The sequence below is a fragment of the Carcharhinus amblyrhynchos genome, chromosome 5 (genome assembly GCF_965287045.1).
Source record: "Carcharhinus amblyrhynchos chromosome 5, sCarAmb.v2.hapA, whole genome shotgun sequence".
NCBI classification, from domain to species: domain Eukaryota; kingdom Metazoa; phylum Chordata; class Chondrichthyes; order Carcharhiniformes; family Carcharhinidae; genus Carcharhinus; species Carcharhinus amblyrhynchos.
The window spans coordinates 483,911-499,041 of record NC_137328.1 but is presented as its reverse complement, the minus strand read 5'-3'; the positions used below and the strand labels follow the sequence as shown (position 1 = coordinate 499,041).

General features: G+C 43.7%; 1 protein-coding gene across 1 annotated transcript in view; it reads left to right on the top strand.

Annotated features, from left to right (window-relative positions):
• Window positions 1–13,424, top strand: part of sh3gl2b (SH3 domain containing GRB2 like 2b, endophilin A1) — a 113,745-nt gene extending 100,321 nt beyond the window's left edge. Inside the window, exons 5-9 of the mRNA XM_080188294.1 lie at window positions 3,950–4,083; window positions 5,235–5,393; window positions 6,997–7,100; window positions 9,709–9,830; window positions 12,702–13,424. Of these exons, the coding sequence (XP_080044420.1) occupies window positions 3,950–4,083; window positions 5,235–5,393; window positions 6,997–7,100; window positions 9,709–9,830; window positions 12,702–12,904 (722 nt within the window). The 3' untranslated portion in view covers window positions 12,905–13,424. The remainder of the gene's footprint in view (window positions 1–3,949; window positions 4,084–5,234; window positions 5,394–6,996; window positions 7,101–9,708; window positions 9,831–12,701) is intronic.
• The last annotated feature ends 1,707 nt before the right edge of the window (window positions 13,425–15,131 follow it).

Genomic DNA, 15,131 nt, shown 5'->3' with positions numbered 1-15,131 from the left:
GAAGCGTATCCAGAGGAATCTCTATAATCCATAGCCAGAGGAAGCGTATCCAGAGGAATCTCTATAATCCATAGCCAGAGGAAGCGTATCCAGAGGAATCTCTATGATCCCTGTCAAGAGCCCCTGTCTCCAACATGCACGTTGCCACGACAACTCAAATTCCTTGGTGGGGCGGGGGGTTTGGTTGGCTTAGTTTTCTGGACAACCAGTTGGATCAAATTGTTGCCAACAGCACGGGGTTTGACCTGTGTTTGGATTGGGGTGGACTTTGGACCAGTGGAGGAGGCTGTGGTGGGGTGAGTGGGATTTGCCTTTAAGCAGAGAACTCACAGAGTCAAAGTTACTGTTTGGCTCATTTTCAATTCGCTCTGTTTAGTTCTTTGGCCATTAAAATCAGATTAATCTGAAAGTGTGTGTCTGTGGTTTCCGAGACCCCCAGACTCTTCTGATAACCTCCTTCACCAGCAGGGTCACCTTTCTCATTCATACGAGTCTCCCTGTGCTACGTATTGTCCAATGACTGGAGAGATGGAAGTGGGTGGCTCCAGTCCAGTGGCCATGGTGGATGAGGGGGGTCCGGAGTGATTCACTCACTGGACTTCCCTCTCTCCCACTGGAGAAACACAATTTTTGCTCATTCCCAGCTCCAAAGCAGGCCTGAGGTTGGGAATTCGATGGATGCAGAATTGAAAGTTCAAACCTTTGTTTTAAAGTTGATTCCATACACCGATTAATCAGTAAATGGTTTATTGCCTGAATGTCTGTATGAGACGGAAGCAATGGCCTAATCCCCCAGCTCTCTCAGCCCCATTCCCACTAAACAACTAACCACCTAACTACAAGTCCCGACTCCCGTCTTAGCTGATTTACCAGTTTCCTCCTCCAATTCATTAGTGCCGTCATTCTCACTAACCAAAAACACCTCCATCCTTACAGCTCCTGTCCCATCTTCAACCTATCGTCTCTCTCAAATTCTTAAACATGTTTTTCCTTCTAAATCCATGGAACTCCATCAGTGAATCCCTCCAATCAGGAGGAGGCTGTGGAATAGTGGATTAGTAATCTAGAGACCCAGGGCAAGATTCAATAAAAATCTGAAATTGAGTCTGATGTGACCATGAAACCATTGTTGAAAAAAAAAACCCATCTGGTTCACTAATGTCCTTTAGGGAAGGAAATCTGCCGTCCTTACCCTGGTCTGGCCTACATGTGACTCCAGAGCCACAGCAATGTGGTTGACTCTCAAATGCCCTCTGGGGGCAGTTAGAGTTGAGTAATAAATACTGGCCCAGTCAGTGTGGCCCACATCCTGTAATGGACACAAACAAAAGGTTTCTGCCCCTGACACACAAGCTAGAATGACTGATCACACTCACAATGACAACCCTGCTGCCTCTGCCTGGGGTAAACTTTTCCTTTCTTGACCTGTCTGCAGACTTTGACATAATTGAAAATACAATCCCCCAACACCCCTCCACTTCAGGATAGTGAGGCTGAGGGGCGATCTGATAGAAGTTTATAAAATTATGAGAGGTGTGGATAGGGTGAACAGTTGGAAAGTTTTTCCCAGGACAAAAATGACAATTACAAAGGGGCAGAAGTTGGAGGGAAAGGGGGACAGGTTCAGTGGAGATGTGCGGAGGAAGTTTTTTTTTAAACACAGGTAGTGGTGGGGCCTGGAATGCACTGCCAGTAAGGTGTTTGAGGCAGTTACATTAGCGACATTTGAGACTTATCTGGAAAGGCACGTGAACAGGTGGGGAATAGAGGGATACAGACGATTGGTCTAGACAATGTAATCAGTGCAGGCTTGGAGGGCTGAAGGGCCTGTTCCTCTGCTGTTCTTTGTTCTTAGAGGTGGATTTCTCTCACTGGGTTCCATTCTTATCTAATGATAACCAGAGAATTGTTTGCAATGGCTTCTCTTTCCACTCCAGTGGTTAGCACTACTGCCTCACAGCAGCAGGACCCGAGTCACTGTCTGTCTGTTTGCACATTCTCCCCGTGTCTGCATGGGTTTCTTCCGGGTGCTCCGGCTTCCTATCACAGTCCAAAGACGTGCAGATTAGTTGGATTGGCCATGCTAAATTGCCCCTTAGTGTCAGGGGGACTAGCATGGGTAAATGCCTAGGGTTATGGGGACAGGGCCTGGGTGGGATTGTGTCTGGTGCTGACTCGATGGGCCTCCTTCTGCACTGTGGGGATTCAATGATTCCAGCATTGTTACTTCTAGCCCCCCACCCCCCCACCAGTGATGTACTGTCGATCCCCTCCCATTCCTTCGCTACATGCTGCCCTTCAGCGACATTTTTGGAGAGCGTAGCGTCAGGTTCCACTTGTAACCCTGTCTATCTCAGCACTGCCTCACTGGATCCCTTCAATCTCTGATATCCAGGACTGGGAGAGCAGAAATTTCCTCCAATTAAATATCGGGAAGACTAAAACCTTTAGTCTGCTGTACAAATCCAGTCCCAAGCAACAGACTCCATCCCTTTCCCTGGCAACAGGCTGAGATTAAGCCTGTCTGTTCACAACATTGCTGTCATATTTGACCCAGAGATTACTTTCCAACCACAAGTTCAGGCGATCGCTAAGACTGCCCATTTTCAACTCCATAACCTCTCCCCTCCCCACTTCTTCCAGGAAACTACAAAAGGTCGTGAATGTAGCCCAATCCATTGTGTAAACCAGCCTTCCGACCATTGACTCTGTCTACACTTCCCACTACCTCGGCAAAGCAGTCAGATAATTAAGGATCCCACGCACCCCGGACATTCTCTCTTCCACCTTCTTCCTTCAGGAAAAAGATACAAAAGTCTGAGGTCACGGACCAGCCGACTCAAGAACAGCTTCTTCCCTGCTACTGTCAGACATTTGAATGGATTTACTTTGCATTAAGTTGATCTTTCTCGACACCCTAGTTATGACTGTAACACTACATTCTGCATTCTCTCCTTTCCTTCTCTATGTATGGTATGCTTTGTCTGTATAGTGTGCAAGAAACAATACTTTCTGTATGTTAATATATGTAACAATAATATATCAAATCTGCTCCCTTCCCCTCCTCCTCACCTTCCCCCTCGAAGGGCCGAATGGCCTCCTCCTCCTTAAATTCTGTGTTTCTGTATCGAAAGGCAGTGCCAGGCTTAATTATAAACATCATCAGCAATGTGGATTAAAAATGTGAATGTTGGATATTTCCCTGTTGGGGAAGCGACTGAGTGTAATGGAATCATGTCCCAGTTCAGGTTTCAGAATGATTGTAAAATTATCAGTTGGTTCTCAGTTCCATAATGTGGTGTTATTTTGATTACAAGCTGTTACCAAACTGCCATCAGTGTGGGACGGGAGAGAGAAAAGGGAATCTTGCGACAGTACAATCCAATCCATCTATTTTACTCCTGTGTGCCTCTTTTTCTATTATTAACCTGTCCTTGCTCTCTCTCTCTGTGACCTTGAGAATATGTTTAATGGAGCTTGAATTATGGACTGGAATTAGCTGGAATTCAGTGTGTGAGAATAGAATATTGGAATGGAGATTATGGTCATTTAACACAATTTATTAGTAAGGAGAAATAACACACAATATTCCACATGAGGATGTGTCAATTCTGACTTGTTTGCTTTACAAATTATTAAAAATGTACGCATCTGAATTAAGAAAACATTTGACCAATCTGCTGTCATCTATAACTTGCAGCTCATTTGTTTGTGTTTTTGAACCGTTGGATCAATGGTAATATTTATATTTTGTGTCTATTTTATGATGATGAATTAATTCTGGTGTGTTCTAACTAGATTGGAAAGGCAATTGATATTTTCATAATGAAATACTAGCTTATGAAGTTTGAAATATATTTTGGGAAATAATTATTCTGGTCTGATCGGAATAGCAGAGCAGATCATCAAAGGCTACTTTTGAAGAGTTTATCTTTGAACTGCCTTGCAGGTCAGGCTTTGACGGATGCTGGTGAAGCAATGAAGCAACTTGCTGAGGTGAAAGACGCCCTTGATATGGAAGTAAAACAAAATTTCATTGATCCTCTACAGAACCTTCATGATAAAGACCTAAAAGAAATCCAGGTACTGACGGAACTCCAAGCTTTGTTCTTGGGCAAATCTTCACAAAGTAGCGATGTTAATAAAACTGCTGCATAGAATCATAGAGGTTTACAGCATGGAAACAGGCCCTTCAGCCCAACTTGTCCATGCCACCCTTTTTTTAAAACCCCTAAGCTAATCCCAATTGCCCGCATTTGGCCCATATCCCTCTATACCCATCGTACCCATGTAACTGTCTAAATGCTTTTTAAAAGCCTCTACTACTACCTCTGGCAGCTTGCTCCAGACATTCACCTCTATGTGGAAAAAATTGCCCCTCTGGACACTTTTGTATCTCTCCCCTCTCACCTTAAACCTATGCCCTGTAGTTCTAGATTCCCCTACCTTTGGGAAAAGATATTGACTATCTAGTTGATCTGTGCCCCTCATTATTTTATAGACCTCTACAAGATCACCCCTCGGCTTCCTAAGCTCCAGAGAAACTACCCAGCCTCTCCTTATAACTCAATCCAGGTAGCATCCTAGTAAATCTTTTCTGCATTCTTTCTACTTTAATAATATCCTTTCTATAATAATGTGACCAGAATTGCACACAGTATTCCAAGTGTAGCCTTACCAATGTCTTGTACAACTCCGACAAGACGTCCCAACTCCTGTATTCAATGTTCTGACCGATGAAACCAAGCATGCCGAATGCCTTCTTCACCACTCTGTCCACCTGTGACTCCACCTTCAAGGAGCTATGAAGGAGGTGCCCCACGCCTCTCTGTTCTCTGTCATCTCCCACCCTTCCTCAACCCTCCCTGCCCCTCTTTTCCCTCCCCCCTCCCCTGCCATCCATTACCATGCCTCCTTTAATGTGGCTTCTCTGTTCTCTCCCTTTCACTCCTCTCCCACTCCCCTCCTTTCTCTCCCTCTGCCCCCATCTGATAAATTGGCTTCAGTCATTCAAGATTAAATCAGTGCTTTAAATATTTCCATTCATTGAACTAAGAATTGGTTATTGATGATAAGAGGAGGGGGTTTAAACACCAATGATCCTCACTTCCCACTCCTGAGTGTACAGTTATATATCTGTATAAAGTGTGAGTCACACTGGATGAAGCTGGTGGTCTGGATGAAAGTCTCTGTTACAGTGTTACTCAGGCTGCTGTTTATTCATTTGTTGATAGCACCACCTGAAGAAATTGGAGGGGCGGCGATTAGACTTTGACTATAAGAAGAAGAGACAAGGGAAGATTCCAGAAGAGGAGATTCGTCAGGCGCTGGAGAAGTTTGATGAATCAAAGGAAATTGCAGAATCGAGCATGTTTAACCTGCTAGAGAGTGATGTAAGGACTGTAATTCTGAGCGGAGACGCTTGATGTGCTTTTTCATAGAAATGAGTTTAATCTTTCCAATCACTGGGTACACTTTCTGGAGATTTTATAGTTAATGTACTACAATAATGTTTTTTTCCACCAAGGTGTTGGTATTTGAACCTCCTGCCCCATCCATTTCACATCTGCTGTCACTCCATGGACCATCACTCCCTTGTGAGAGATGACAGATGTACAGTCTCTCCATGAGTATTGTTGCCAATCGTACTGCTTCGCCTGCCAAAAGAACATGTTTACTTGTGGATCCACAGCCTTGCTGAGATGTGACTGAATTCATTCGATTGGATTTTCCCCTTTGATCTCGATGTTTGATGGTGTTGGGTTGGATGCCGAAAGCCATAACATTACAATGATGCTCCCTTGGCCTCTGCCCATTAAAAGGAATGCTCTCATTAACTGGTTTGTGATTTTAAAAGTATAATTTTCGTCCTACTCCAGGCAGTGAGACTGGCTGAAGCGTGGATATGAGTGCCCTGTTCAGTAGTTGAAGTACTGCACCCCTCAAACTTAGCCAAGTTACTATTTTTTGATACTCGTTGCATCAATAACTTTTCCGACAGATCACAGTAAAGTTTTCAGTTCCAGTTAAATATGTTTCTGCAATATATTGAACCCGTGGACGTATCAAACATCCCTTGACCAGAAACAGCTTTGAAAAGTCATAGAATCCCTACAGTGCAGAAGGAGACCACTCAGCCCATCAAGCTGTAATTTACTGTCCAACAACAATCACACCCAGGCTCTAACCCTGTAACCCCAAGCATTTACCCTGTTAATCCCCCAAATCTACACATTTTGGGACACTGCAGGACAATTTAACATAAGTCAATCCGCCTAACCTGCACATCTTTGGACTGTGGGAGGAAACCCACACAGACACAGGGAGAACATGCAGACTCCAACCAAGGGAGGAATTGAATCCATGTCCCTGGCACCATGAGGCAGCAGCACTAACCACTGTGCCACCATGCTGCCTCGTATGGGCTCACAAGGTTAACACTGTTTCTGTCTCCACAGATGCTGCCAGATCTGCTGGGATTTTTCAGCACTTTTTTTTCTAATTCTTGACCAGAAAGATTTTTTTTTAAGGCAGTGACATGATGCAGAATCTTTGGATTTTAATTCCAGTGCGATTGGATCTATTAGTTCTTGATGCTGAATGATTGTGAAAGGCAGAAAATGTTAAATAATTTGAACCTGCAGATGATGAACATGGGGTGTCAATGCAGTTGCTGCAATGCAGTCGTAATCTTTCAATTGGAAAACAATTCTTAAACATTCAGATGAAGCATCTTAAACTTTGCAGCAAATGTAACTGGAGGATTCCTGCCACCTGGTGGTTCAAATGTCAGTAACCACGTTAGGATCCATGGCATGTCTTTAATTCCCACACATCAATGGAAGAGGTTGTAGATGGGTAGCTCTTATCGATTTCAGTCCCTCCGGCTGGTCACCCTCCAGTGTTATGTATAACACAGTGAAAGCAGTCCACCAACATGTCTGAATGTTATCGGAGTGAACAAATGGTCTGTTTTGTTCTGTTTAATCCTTTTAGATTGAGCAAGTGAGCCAGCTAACGGCACTGGTACAAGCCCAGCTGGAGTACCACAGACAAGCAGCACAGATCTACCAGGAACTGTCCATCCAGCTGGAGCACCGGTGAGACCAACATTAATGTCAGCAGTTTTTTCAGGAAACACCCATAACAATCTCGTTTTAATTGTAGCCTCAGTTTTATTTGTAAATCTTAAACTTGTGAAATTGTCTGCTGCAGGAATAATATTGTTGTATAATTGCCTGTGAAGAAAGGGTTTTTCCAGGTATAGTTTTATTGAAGATTTTTCTCATTTTTTATGAGCAATGTAACAATCCCTGGAGCGAGTTTTCTTCACCAGCTGTGAGGCCATATCCACAATCTCTACAGCAAATCAATCACCCAGCACCCTGCAGTGGTACTACTCATATTAACCATGACAAGAGTAAAGGATACCATACATATATACCACCATTATAAATGCAAGGACTATAAGAAGGAAAAACAGATATATATTACACAGCCCTAGTGCAGTACAATCGACCCAGCGAGCTCCCCAAAAATCTCAAATTCGTTAAGGTTATTAAACAACCAGCATTCAATTTAGATACAGGATCAGAAGCAATGCAGGTAGTCCACCATACACCCCTGGCATAATGAAGATATAGTCGGAGCAAATCGGTGTATTAAGTTTGCTGTAATTGAAGGAGCACCCTGCGGAAAGCATTTCATTATAAAGAAATGGATGTCCCTGGTTTTTAAAGGATAACAGGTGAAATTTGCCTCTGCTCACACACTGGATCACTCTCGTCAACATGGTAAACATCACAAAATCAAAAAAGAAGTGTGACATCAAGGGGTAAAATCTAGGATGGGTGATGAACTGCAGATTATGACGACAAACTATTGTGACCCACAGGGTTTAGAGAGACCAAAACTCTAAGTAAGATTGTCAAACAGCCTTAATGTGGCCCTCAGTAACAGGATAACGCAGGGCAAACTGCATTCAGATAGATTTTAGACAATTTTCAAAATTTCTGTGACAAATCTATGAAAATACATGAACACTGGCTGAGGGTAAGGTGTTAAAACAAAAGGACATGATGTGTCCATCAAGATTAATATGCCCAGCTTTCACATGGAGATCGAGAAAACAGTTCCCAAAGATCCAGCTGGGAGCTGGCCATCAGCTCCTTATGGAAAACTGATCACACGGACACTCCTCCAGTGCCCCTCCCCCCTCCACATCGATCAGGGTATCTGACACACTATTTAGTGTTGTACTCTTGTGAAGCAGGATAGTGTGTGTGTGTTACGTAGTGTTACGCAGTGCAGTCACTGGAGCTGTGTGGGGCCAGGGTGGCTGAGCTCTGAATAGTGATGGCCAATGTTCTTTCCACCACATGGTTGACTGGGAATCTTTTCCACTCCTCCTGCCTGCCATTGGCTTGTGTTGGGAGGATTTGCAAGTTAATAGTCCACATGTTTGGCAGCATTCTGAATGCAATTCTTGGCCATGAAGTCCTGGAGTGGGATTTGAACCTGGAGTTTCTGGCTCAGAGGCAGGAATGCTAACCCACTGCATCACAAGACCTTATTAATGGAGTTAAAGTAGGCAGTGATAAACACTGAGCACAGACTGGGGAGATAAATATCCATTGATCCACACATTATTGACAATCAGAGGATATACTTTGACTGTTTTGGATAAATGCTCACTAATTGATGAGCTGATTACAAAGGGATTATTGAATTATTTGTGGAATATGTGGAAATATCAGTTTCTGTAAGCTTCCTACTTACTACATCCATCCTAATCTTTGTAATGCCCTCACGAGCTGAGCTTCCCACATTGAGGATCTGACATTGGATAACGTGGAAGAGTCAAAATTCCTATAAAATTTCATTTGTTTAGAAGCAAACATGAACTGTTTCTTGCTGAGAAGGGTCTGTCCATTTGAAAGACAGATTTTATCTGGTTCTTTTTATTTCACACTGTCTCCTTGATTCCACATTTCCTTCAGATAGGAAGGCAACGTGATATGGAGCACATCTCCACTGTCCGCTCTGAATCAATCCACAAATCTCTTACAGAGCATTGTTTAAAATTGATAGAATCCCTACAGTGCTGAAGAAGGCCATTCAGCCCATCAAGACTGCACCAACAACAATCCCACCCATCCCTATTCCTGCAACCTCATGTATTTATCCTGTAATTCCCCTGACACTAGGGGGTAATCTAGTATGGCCAATCAACCTGACATGGACATCTTTGGAGTGTGGGAGGAAATCAGAGCACCTGGAGGAAACCCATGCAGACACAAGGAGAACGTACAAACTCCACACAGTGACCTAAGGCTGGAATTGACCTGGGGCACTGTGAGATAGCAGTGTTAACCACTGTCCCACCATGCTGCTCTAATATTTTCTAGTAATTTGTGTTCTGATAGGTTGCTCCACAATGAATAACTGAATCTGTTCATTCACTTCTTCCCTTGATGGGCAACTGAAGAACAAACAACAGCACAGGAACAGACCTTTCTGAGCCTGCGCTGATCACATTGTCCTATCCAGACTAACCGCCTGTATCCCTCCGTTCCCCATCTGTTCATGTGTCTACCCAGATAAATCTTAAGTGTCACTAACGTATCTGCCTCAACCACCTCACGGGGCAGGACATCCCAGGCCCCACCACCCTCTGTGTAAAAAGCTGACAGGACTTTGTCTTTGCAGAATGAAAGAGGCAACAGCTTGTCCTCGAAGGGAATACAAACCAAAACCCCGTTTGACATATGAGTTTGCAGATGATACTCAACAGAACGGTGGAGTGACTCACAGTGGACAAAAGACACCAGGTAAAAAGCTGTGTCTATTTGACACTTACATACCTGTACAGCCAACTATTAATCGCTATAAAGTTAATCGCTATCGCGAATGGAATGCTAGCCTTTGTAGCGAAGGGGATGGAATATAAAAGCAGGGAAGTCTTGCTGCAACTGTACAGGGCACTGGTGAGGCTGCAGCTGGAGTACTGTGTGCAGTTTTGGTCACCGCACTTGCGGAAGGATATTTTGGCCTTGGAGGGAGTGCAGAGGAGGTTTACTAGGCTGATACCGGAGATGAGGGGGTTGGACTATGAAGAGAGACTAAACAGACTGTGTCTGTACTCATTGGAGTTTAGAAGGATGAGGGGGGATCTTATAGAGACGTATAAGATAATGAAAGGGATGGATAGGGTAGAGGTAGAGAGATTCTTCCCACTTAGAAAAGATAGCAGGACTAGAGGGCACAGCCTCAAGATAAGCTGGGGGGGGGGGGGGGGGCGGGGAGGTGGCAGTTTAGATCAGAGTCGAGGAGGAACTTCTTCACTCAAAGGGTGGTGAATCTCTGGAATTCTCTGCCCATTGAAGTGGTGGAGGCTGCCTCGCTAAATATATTTAAGTCACGGGTAGATAGGTTTCTGATAGACAGGGGAATTAAGGGTTATGGAGAGAAAGCGGGAAAGTGGAACTGATCCACTTCAGATCAGCCATGATCTTATTGAATGGCGGGGCAGGTTCGAAGGGCTAGATAGAACATAGAACATTGCAGCGCAGAACAGGCCCTTTGGCCCACGATGTTGCACCGACCAGTTAAAAAACAATGACCCTCTAACTTAAACCAATCCCTTTTCATCCATAAACCTATCCACGGATCTCTTAAACGCCCCCAAACTAGGCGCATTTACAACTGCAAGGTGGCCTACTCCTGCTCCTATTTATGTTCTTATCTTCATATCAATAATTAGCAGAGGTGAGATGAGCCATTCTGCTCCTCACAAATGTGACTCTGTCCCAAAACATGACTCCTGACGTGTCAACGATCAAATCTCACCGTGGTAATTAATCATTTACTATGAATGGATGATGTGGAGATGCCCGTGTTGGACTGGGGTGGGCACAGTAAGTAGTCTCACAACACCAGGGTTAAAGTCCAGTAGATTTATTGGGTAGTGCGAGCTTTCAGAGCGTTATCCCTTTATCTCTCACATAGAACATAGAACATTACAGCGCAGAACAGGCCCTTCGGCCCACGATGTTGCGCCGACCAGTTAAAAAACAATGACCCACTAACCTAAACCAATCCCTTTTCGTCCATAAACCTATCCACGGATCTCTTAAATGTCCCCAAACTAGGCGCATTTACAACTGCAGCAGGCAGGGCATTCCAATCCCTCACCACCCTCTGGGTAAAGAACCTACCCCTGACATCCGTCCTATAACTACCCCCCCTTAATTTAAAGCCATGCTCCCTCGTGCTAGCTTTCTCCATCCAAGGAAAAAGGCTATCACTGTCCACCCTATCTAAACCTCTAATCATCTTATATGTTTCAATAAGATCCCCTCTTAGCCGCCTTCTTTCCAGCAAAAACAACCCCAAATCCCTCAGCCTCTCCTCATAGGACCTCCCCTCCATACCAGGCAACATCCTGGTAAACCTCCTCTGCACCCTCTCCAAAGCCTCCACATCCTTCCTGTAATGTGGGGACCAGAACTGCACACAGTATTCCAAGTGCGGTTGCACCAGAGTTGTGTACAGTTGCAACATGACGCTGTGACTCCTAAATTCAATCCCCCTACCAATAAACGCCAAGACACCGTATGCCTTCTTAACAACCCTATCTACTTGATTCCCAACTTTCAGGGATCTATGTACACATACACCTAGATCCCTCTGTTCATCCACACTATTCAAAGTCGTCCCGTTAGCCCTATACTCAACACATCTGTTATTCCTACCAAAGTGAATTACCTCACACTTCTCCGCATTAAACTCCATCCGCCACCTCTCGGCCCAGCTCTGCAACCTGTCCAAGTCTTCCTGCAAACTATGACACCCTTCCTCACAGTCTACCACACCTCCGACTTTGGTGTCATCAGCAAATTTACTAATCCACCCAACTATACCCTCATCCAGATCATTAATAAAAATTACAAACAGCAGTGGCCCCAAAACAGATCCCTGAGGCACACCACTCGTAACCGAACTCCATGACGAATATTTACCATCAACCACCACCCTCTGTCTCCTATCTGCTAGCCAATTCCTGATCCAATTTCCTAGATTACCGTCAATCCCATACATCTGCATTTTCTGCAGAAGCCTACCATGGTGAACCTTATCAAATGCCTTACTAAAATCCATATATACCACATCAACTGCCTTACCCCCATCCACCTCTTTGGTCACTTTTTCAAAAAACTCACTAAGATTAGTAAGTTAGTCACCTCTCAGAGACTCTCACCTGATGAAGGAGCAGTACTCTGAAAGCTTGTGCTACAAATAAACCTGTTGGACTTTAACCTGGTGTTGTGAGACTTCTTACTGTGAATGGATGAATAGTGACCACGAGGTCATTCCCCAATCTGCTTGTTTCCCAGTCTGGGCCAAGACAGTGGGGGGGGAGTTTGGTTCCTTTTTCTGAGCTATTTGCTAACTGGTTTATTTTTCTAATGCTAGAAGGTTAAAGACTTTAAATGAAGCAACAGGTTTGGTGACTTGGAGGAAGAGATGGTGTCATTGTTGTCTATCTAATCCTGCCTGTTTCTAACTACAGCAGATAATCAAAACTCTTATTTCCCAGTGTCCAAGCTGCATGTTTTAAGATAATTGTAAGTTTTAATCTCCCAGTGAGTAATTTAAAGTAAATGTAAAGGTTTCAGTTTTTGACCGTTGTTTCTGAGCAGCAGGTACCCCGATGGACCAGCCGTGTTGCAGGGCTGCCTATGATTTTGAACCAGAGAATGAAGGAGAACTGGGATTTAAGGAAGGTGATGTCATCACGCTGACTAATCAAATCGATGATAACTGGTACGAGGGGATGCTGCATGGACAGTCGGGATTTTTTCCCATCAACTATGTTCAAGTTTTAGTCCCGTTACCTCACTAGAGTGACTCTTGTTAACCCCACTTGTCGTTATGTTTGTGCCACAGATGAAGGTGGTTCAGTTTGTGAGATTGTCTGATGCAGTGACATTGTTTATCAACAAACTCCATCGTAAAGTCTTCAGTTTACATGTATTATAGTCCTTAACTGTTGCACACAGTCGCATCTGCAGTAAATGTAGGCAGAAATGTTGCTGGTTCCATTCCCAGTAGGAGATGTCATCATGCTCAGCAAACACACAATCCAGTTGTGATTAGTATCTGTGAAAAGCTTTTCTCCTCTTATCCAATCTGTAATGTCTATGTGTAGAGTACGGCATCTAGCTTACCTTATTTTTGTAACAGTCGTAAAGCTGTACAGCTTGGTTCTTGAGAATATATTTATCTAAAATCAAAAGGAGAGAGTCTATGTGTTTAATGAATTGTTTATCTTTGATCTGTGCTGGATCCAGGAATACAAAGTGTAAAAAATGGGATTGTTCAATGTGGTGAATCCAGTATATTAAAAATGTTCAGTAACATCATCTATTTGTGTGGAGTGTTTTTCAGAAGGACAATTCTCTCATTTTACACAATTGATATTCTGTCTAACTTTGTGATTACACAGTAACATTTCTGCTTCCTGTCCTCTCCCACAGCTTCCTATATATTTGTCACTCATTAGTTCAGTAAGTTAGACCACCGCTGACACACACACTCCAGTCATTTCCTTTAAGGAGAAAGTTCCAATCTTCAACACAGAATATCTCAAAAAAGTTGAACAGGTTCTAAAGTTACAGCTGTCAGAATGTAGCGACTAGGGGATTTTCACAGTAACTTCATTGCAGTGTTGATGTAAGCCTACTTGTGACACTAATAAATAAATTTAAGCTGGGGCTTTGTCTATTCTGTGAGCTATAACATTAACTGAGGCCAGAAATTCTCCAAAGGAGAGGAGAGCGGTAGAAATGGCTGCAAACTGGACAAACATATCAGCCTCCCACCTGAGGAGGAGATTTCAGTGGTTTTGCCTCATGATGGAGACCAATCTATTACTCCCATTCAGCCCCTAAACAAAGTCAGTGAGACAGAGGGTTCTGTGAGCAGGGGTGGTGATCCCTGTGTTGAGAGTTCCCCGGGTAACCAACAGTTCTCTGTTTGAGGATAGAGAGACAGACATGTCCACTCTCATAGTTCACTGGTGCCCATTTCACAGCTGGAGCTAAGGCTAAGATCTAGCTTCTGACTAAGAATCAGCGTTATAAAATAGATACACTTTACAGCTGCCCATTACCCCGGAGCTATCGTCAGGTGTGTTGGGTAAGGAAGAGCTGCAATAAATAACACTGACTGCAGGGCGGCATTGCCCAGAGAATGGCCTGGGCAGAGCCCCTCAGTATACCCTCAATGTGAGGGACCAACGTCAACATGTCGCTAAAATGAACTCAGTTGCTCCAGATATTTGGCTGTGTTGCTGATGGAAAGTCCCAGTAAACACATCCTGGCATCATCGCTGAGATCACACCAGAAGAAATTTCCAGACCTGTTTGATATTCCGATTTGAGGGCGTGTATTGAGGCCATTCTGAGGGTGTATGTTCCAGTAATCACTTATATCGTCTCGATCTGGAACATATGTCATCTTCTTCTCACCTGGATAATTGTTAACTTCATCCCAGTGTTGAAAAGTGGTTTGTACTTTAATTAAAAATGGCCATTTGTACAACAGATTTCACATTGCAACTTACTTACATGTGTGTAAAACTGGCAGCCCTGACTATGCCCCATTCCGACCCCCAGTCCCACACCACTGACTTATACACCCCTCCCCCAGCAATTCCACAATGCTGAGTTATAACCCCCATCCCATAACTCTCACTGGTTTACAATTCCTCAATCCCACACCACTAAGTTATGCCCCCTGTCACTGAGATACACTGCGTTTAGTACCTGCAGTTTAAACAATAATAATTTATACTCTTATTGAGGGAAATCGGGACTTGAGTTAAGTTACTGAAAAATGAGGGATCCGACTTCTCTTGATTAAAGTTTCTAAAATCAAATTTCAGTTTCAATAAATTGACGTCTTCCCAGTTTTTTATAGGCAGCTTGGTGGTTCTGTCAGGTTCTGTTTGGTGGTTCTGCTGCAGTGTATATGAACAGTAGTTATTTAGTGTGATGTGTTTTTGTGAGGGTTAAGGTTAACTTAGGTTTTATTTTCATTTACCATCTCCAAGGATCTGTCGGTATATC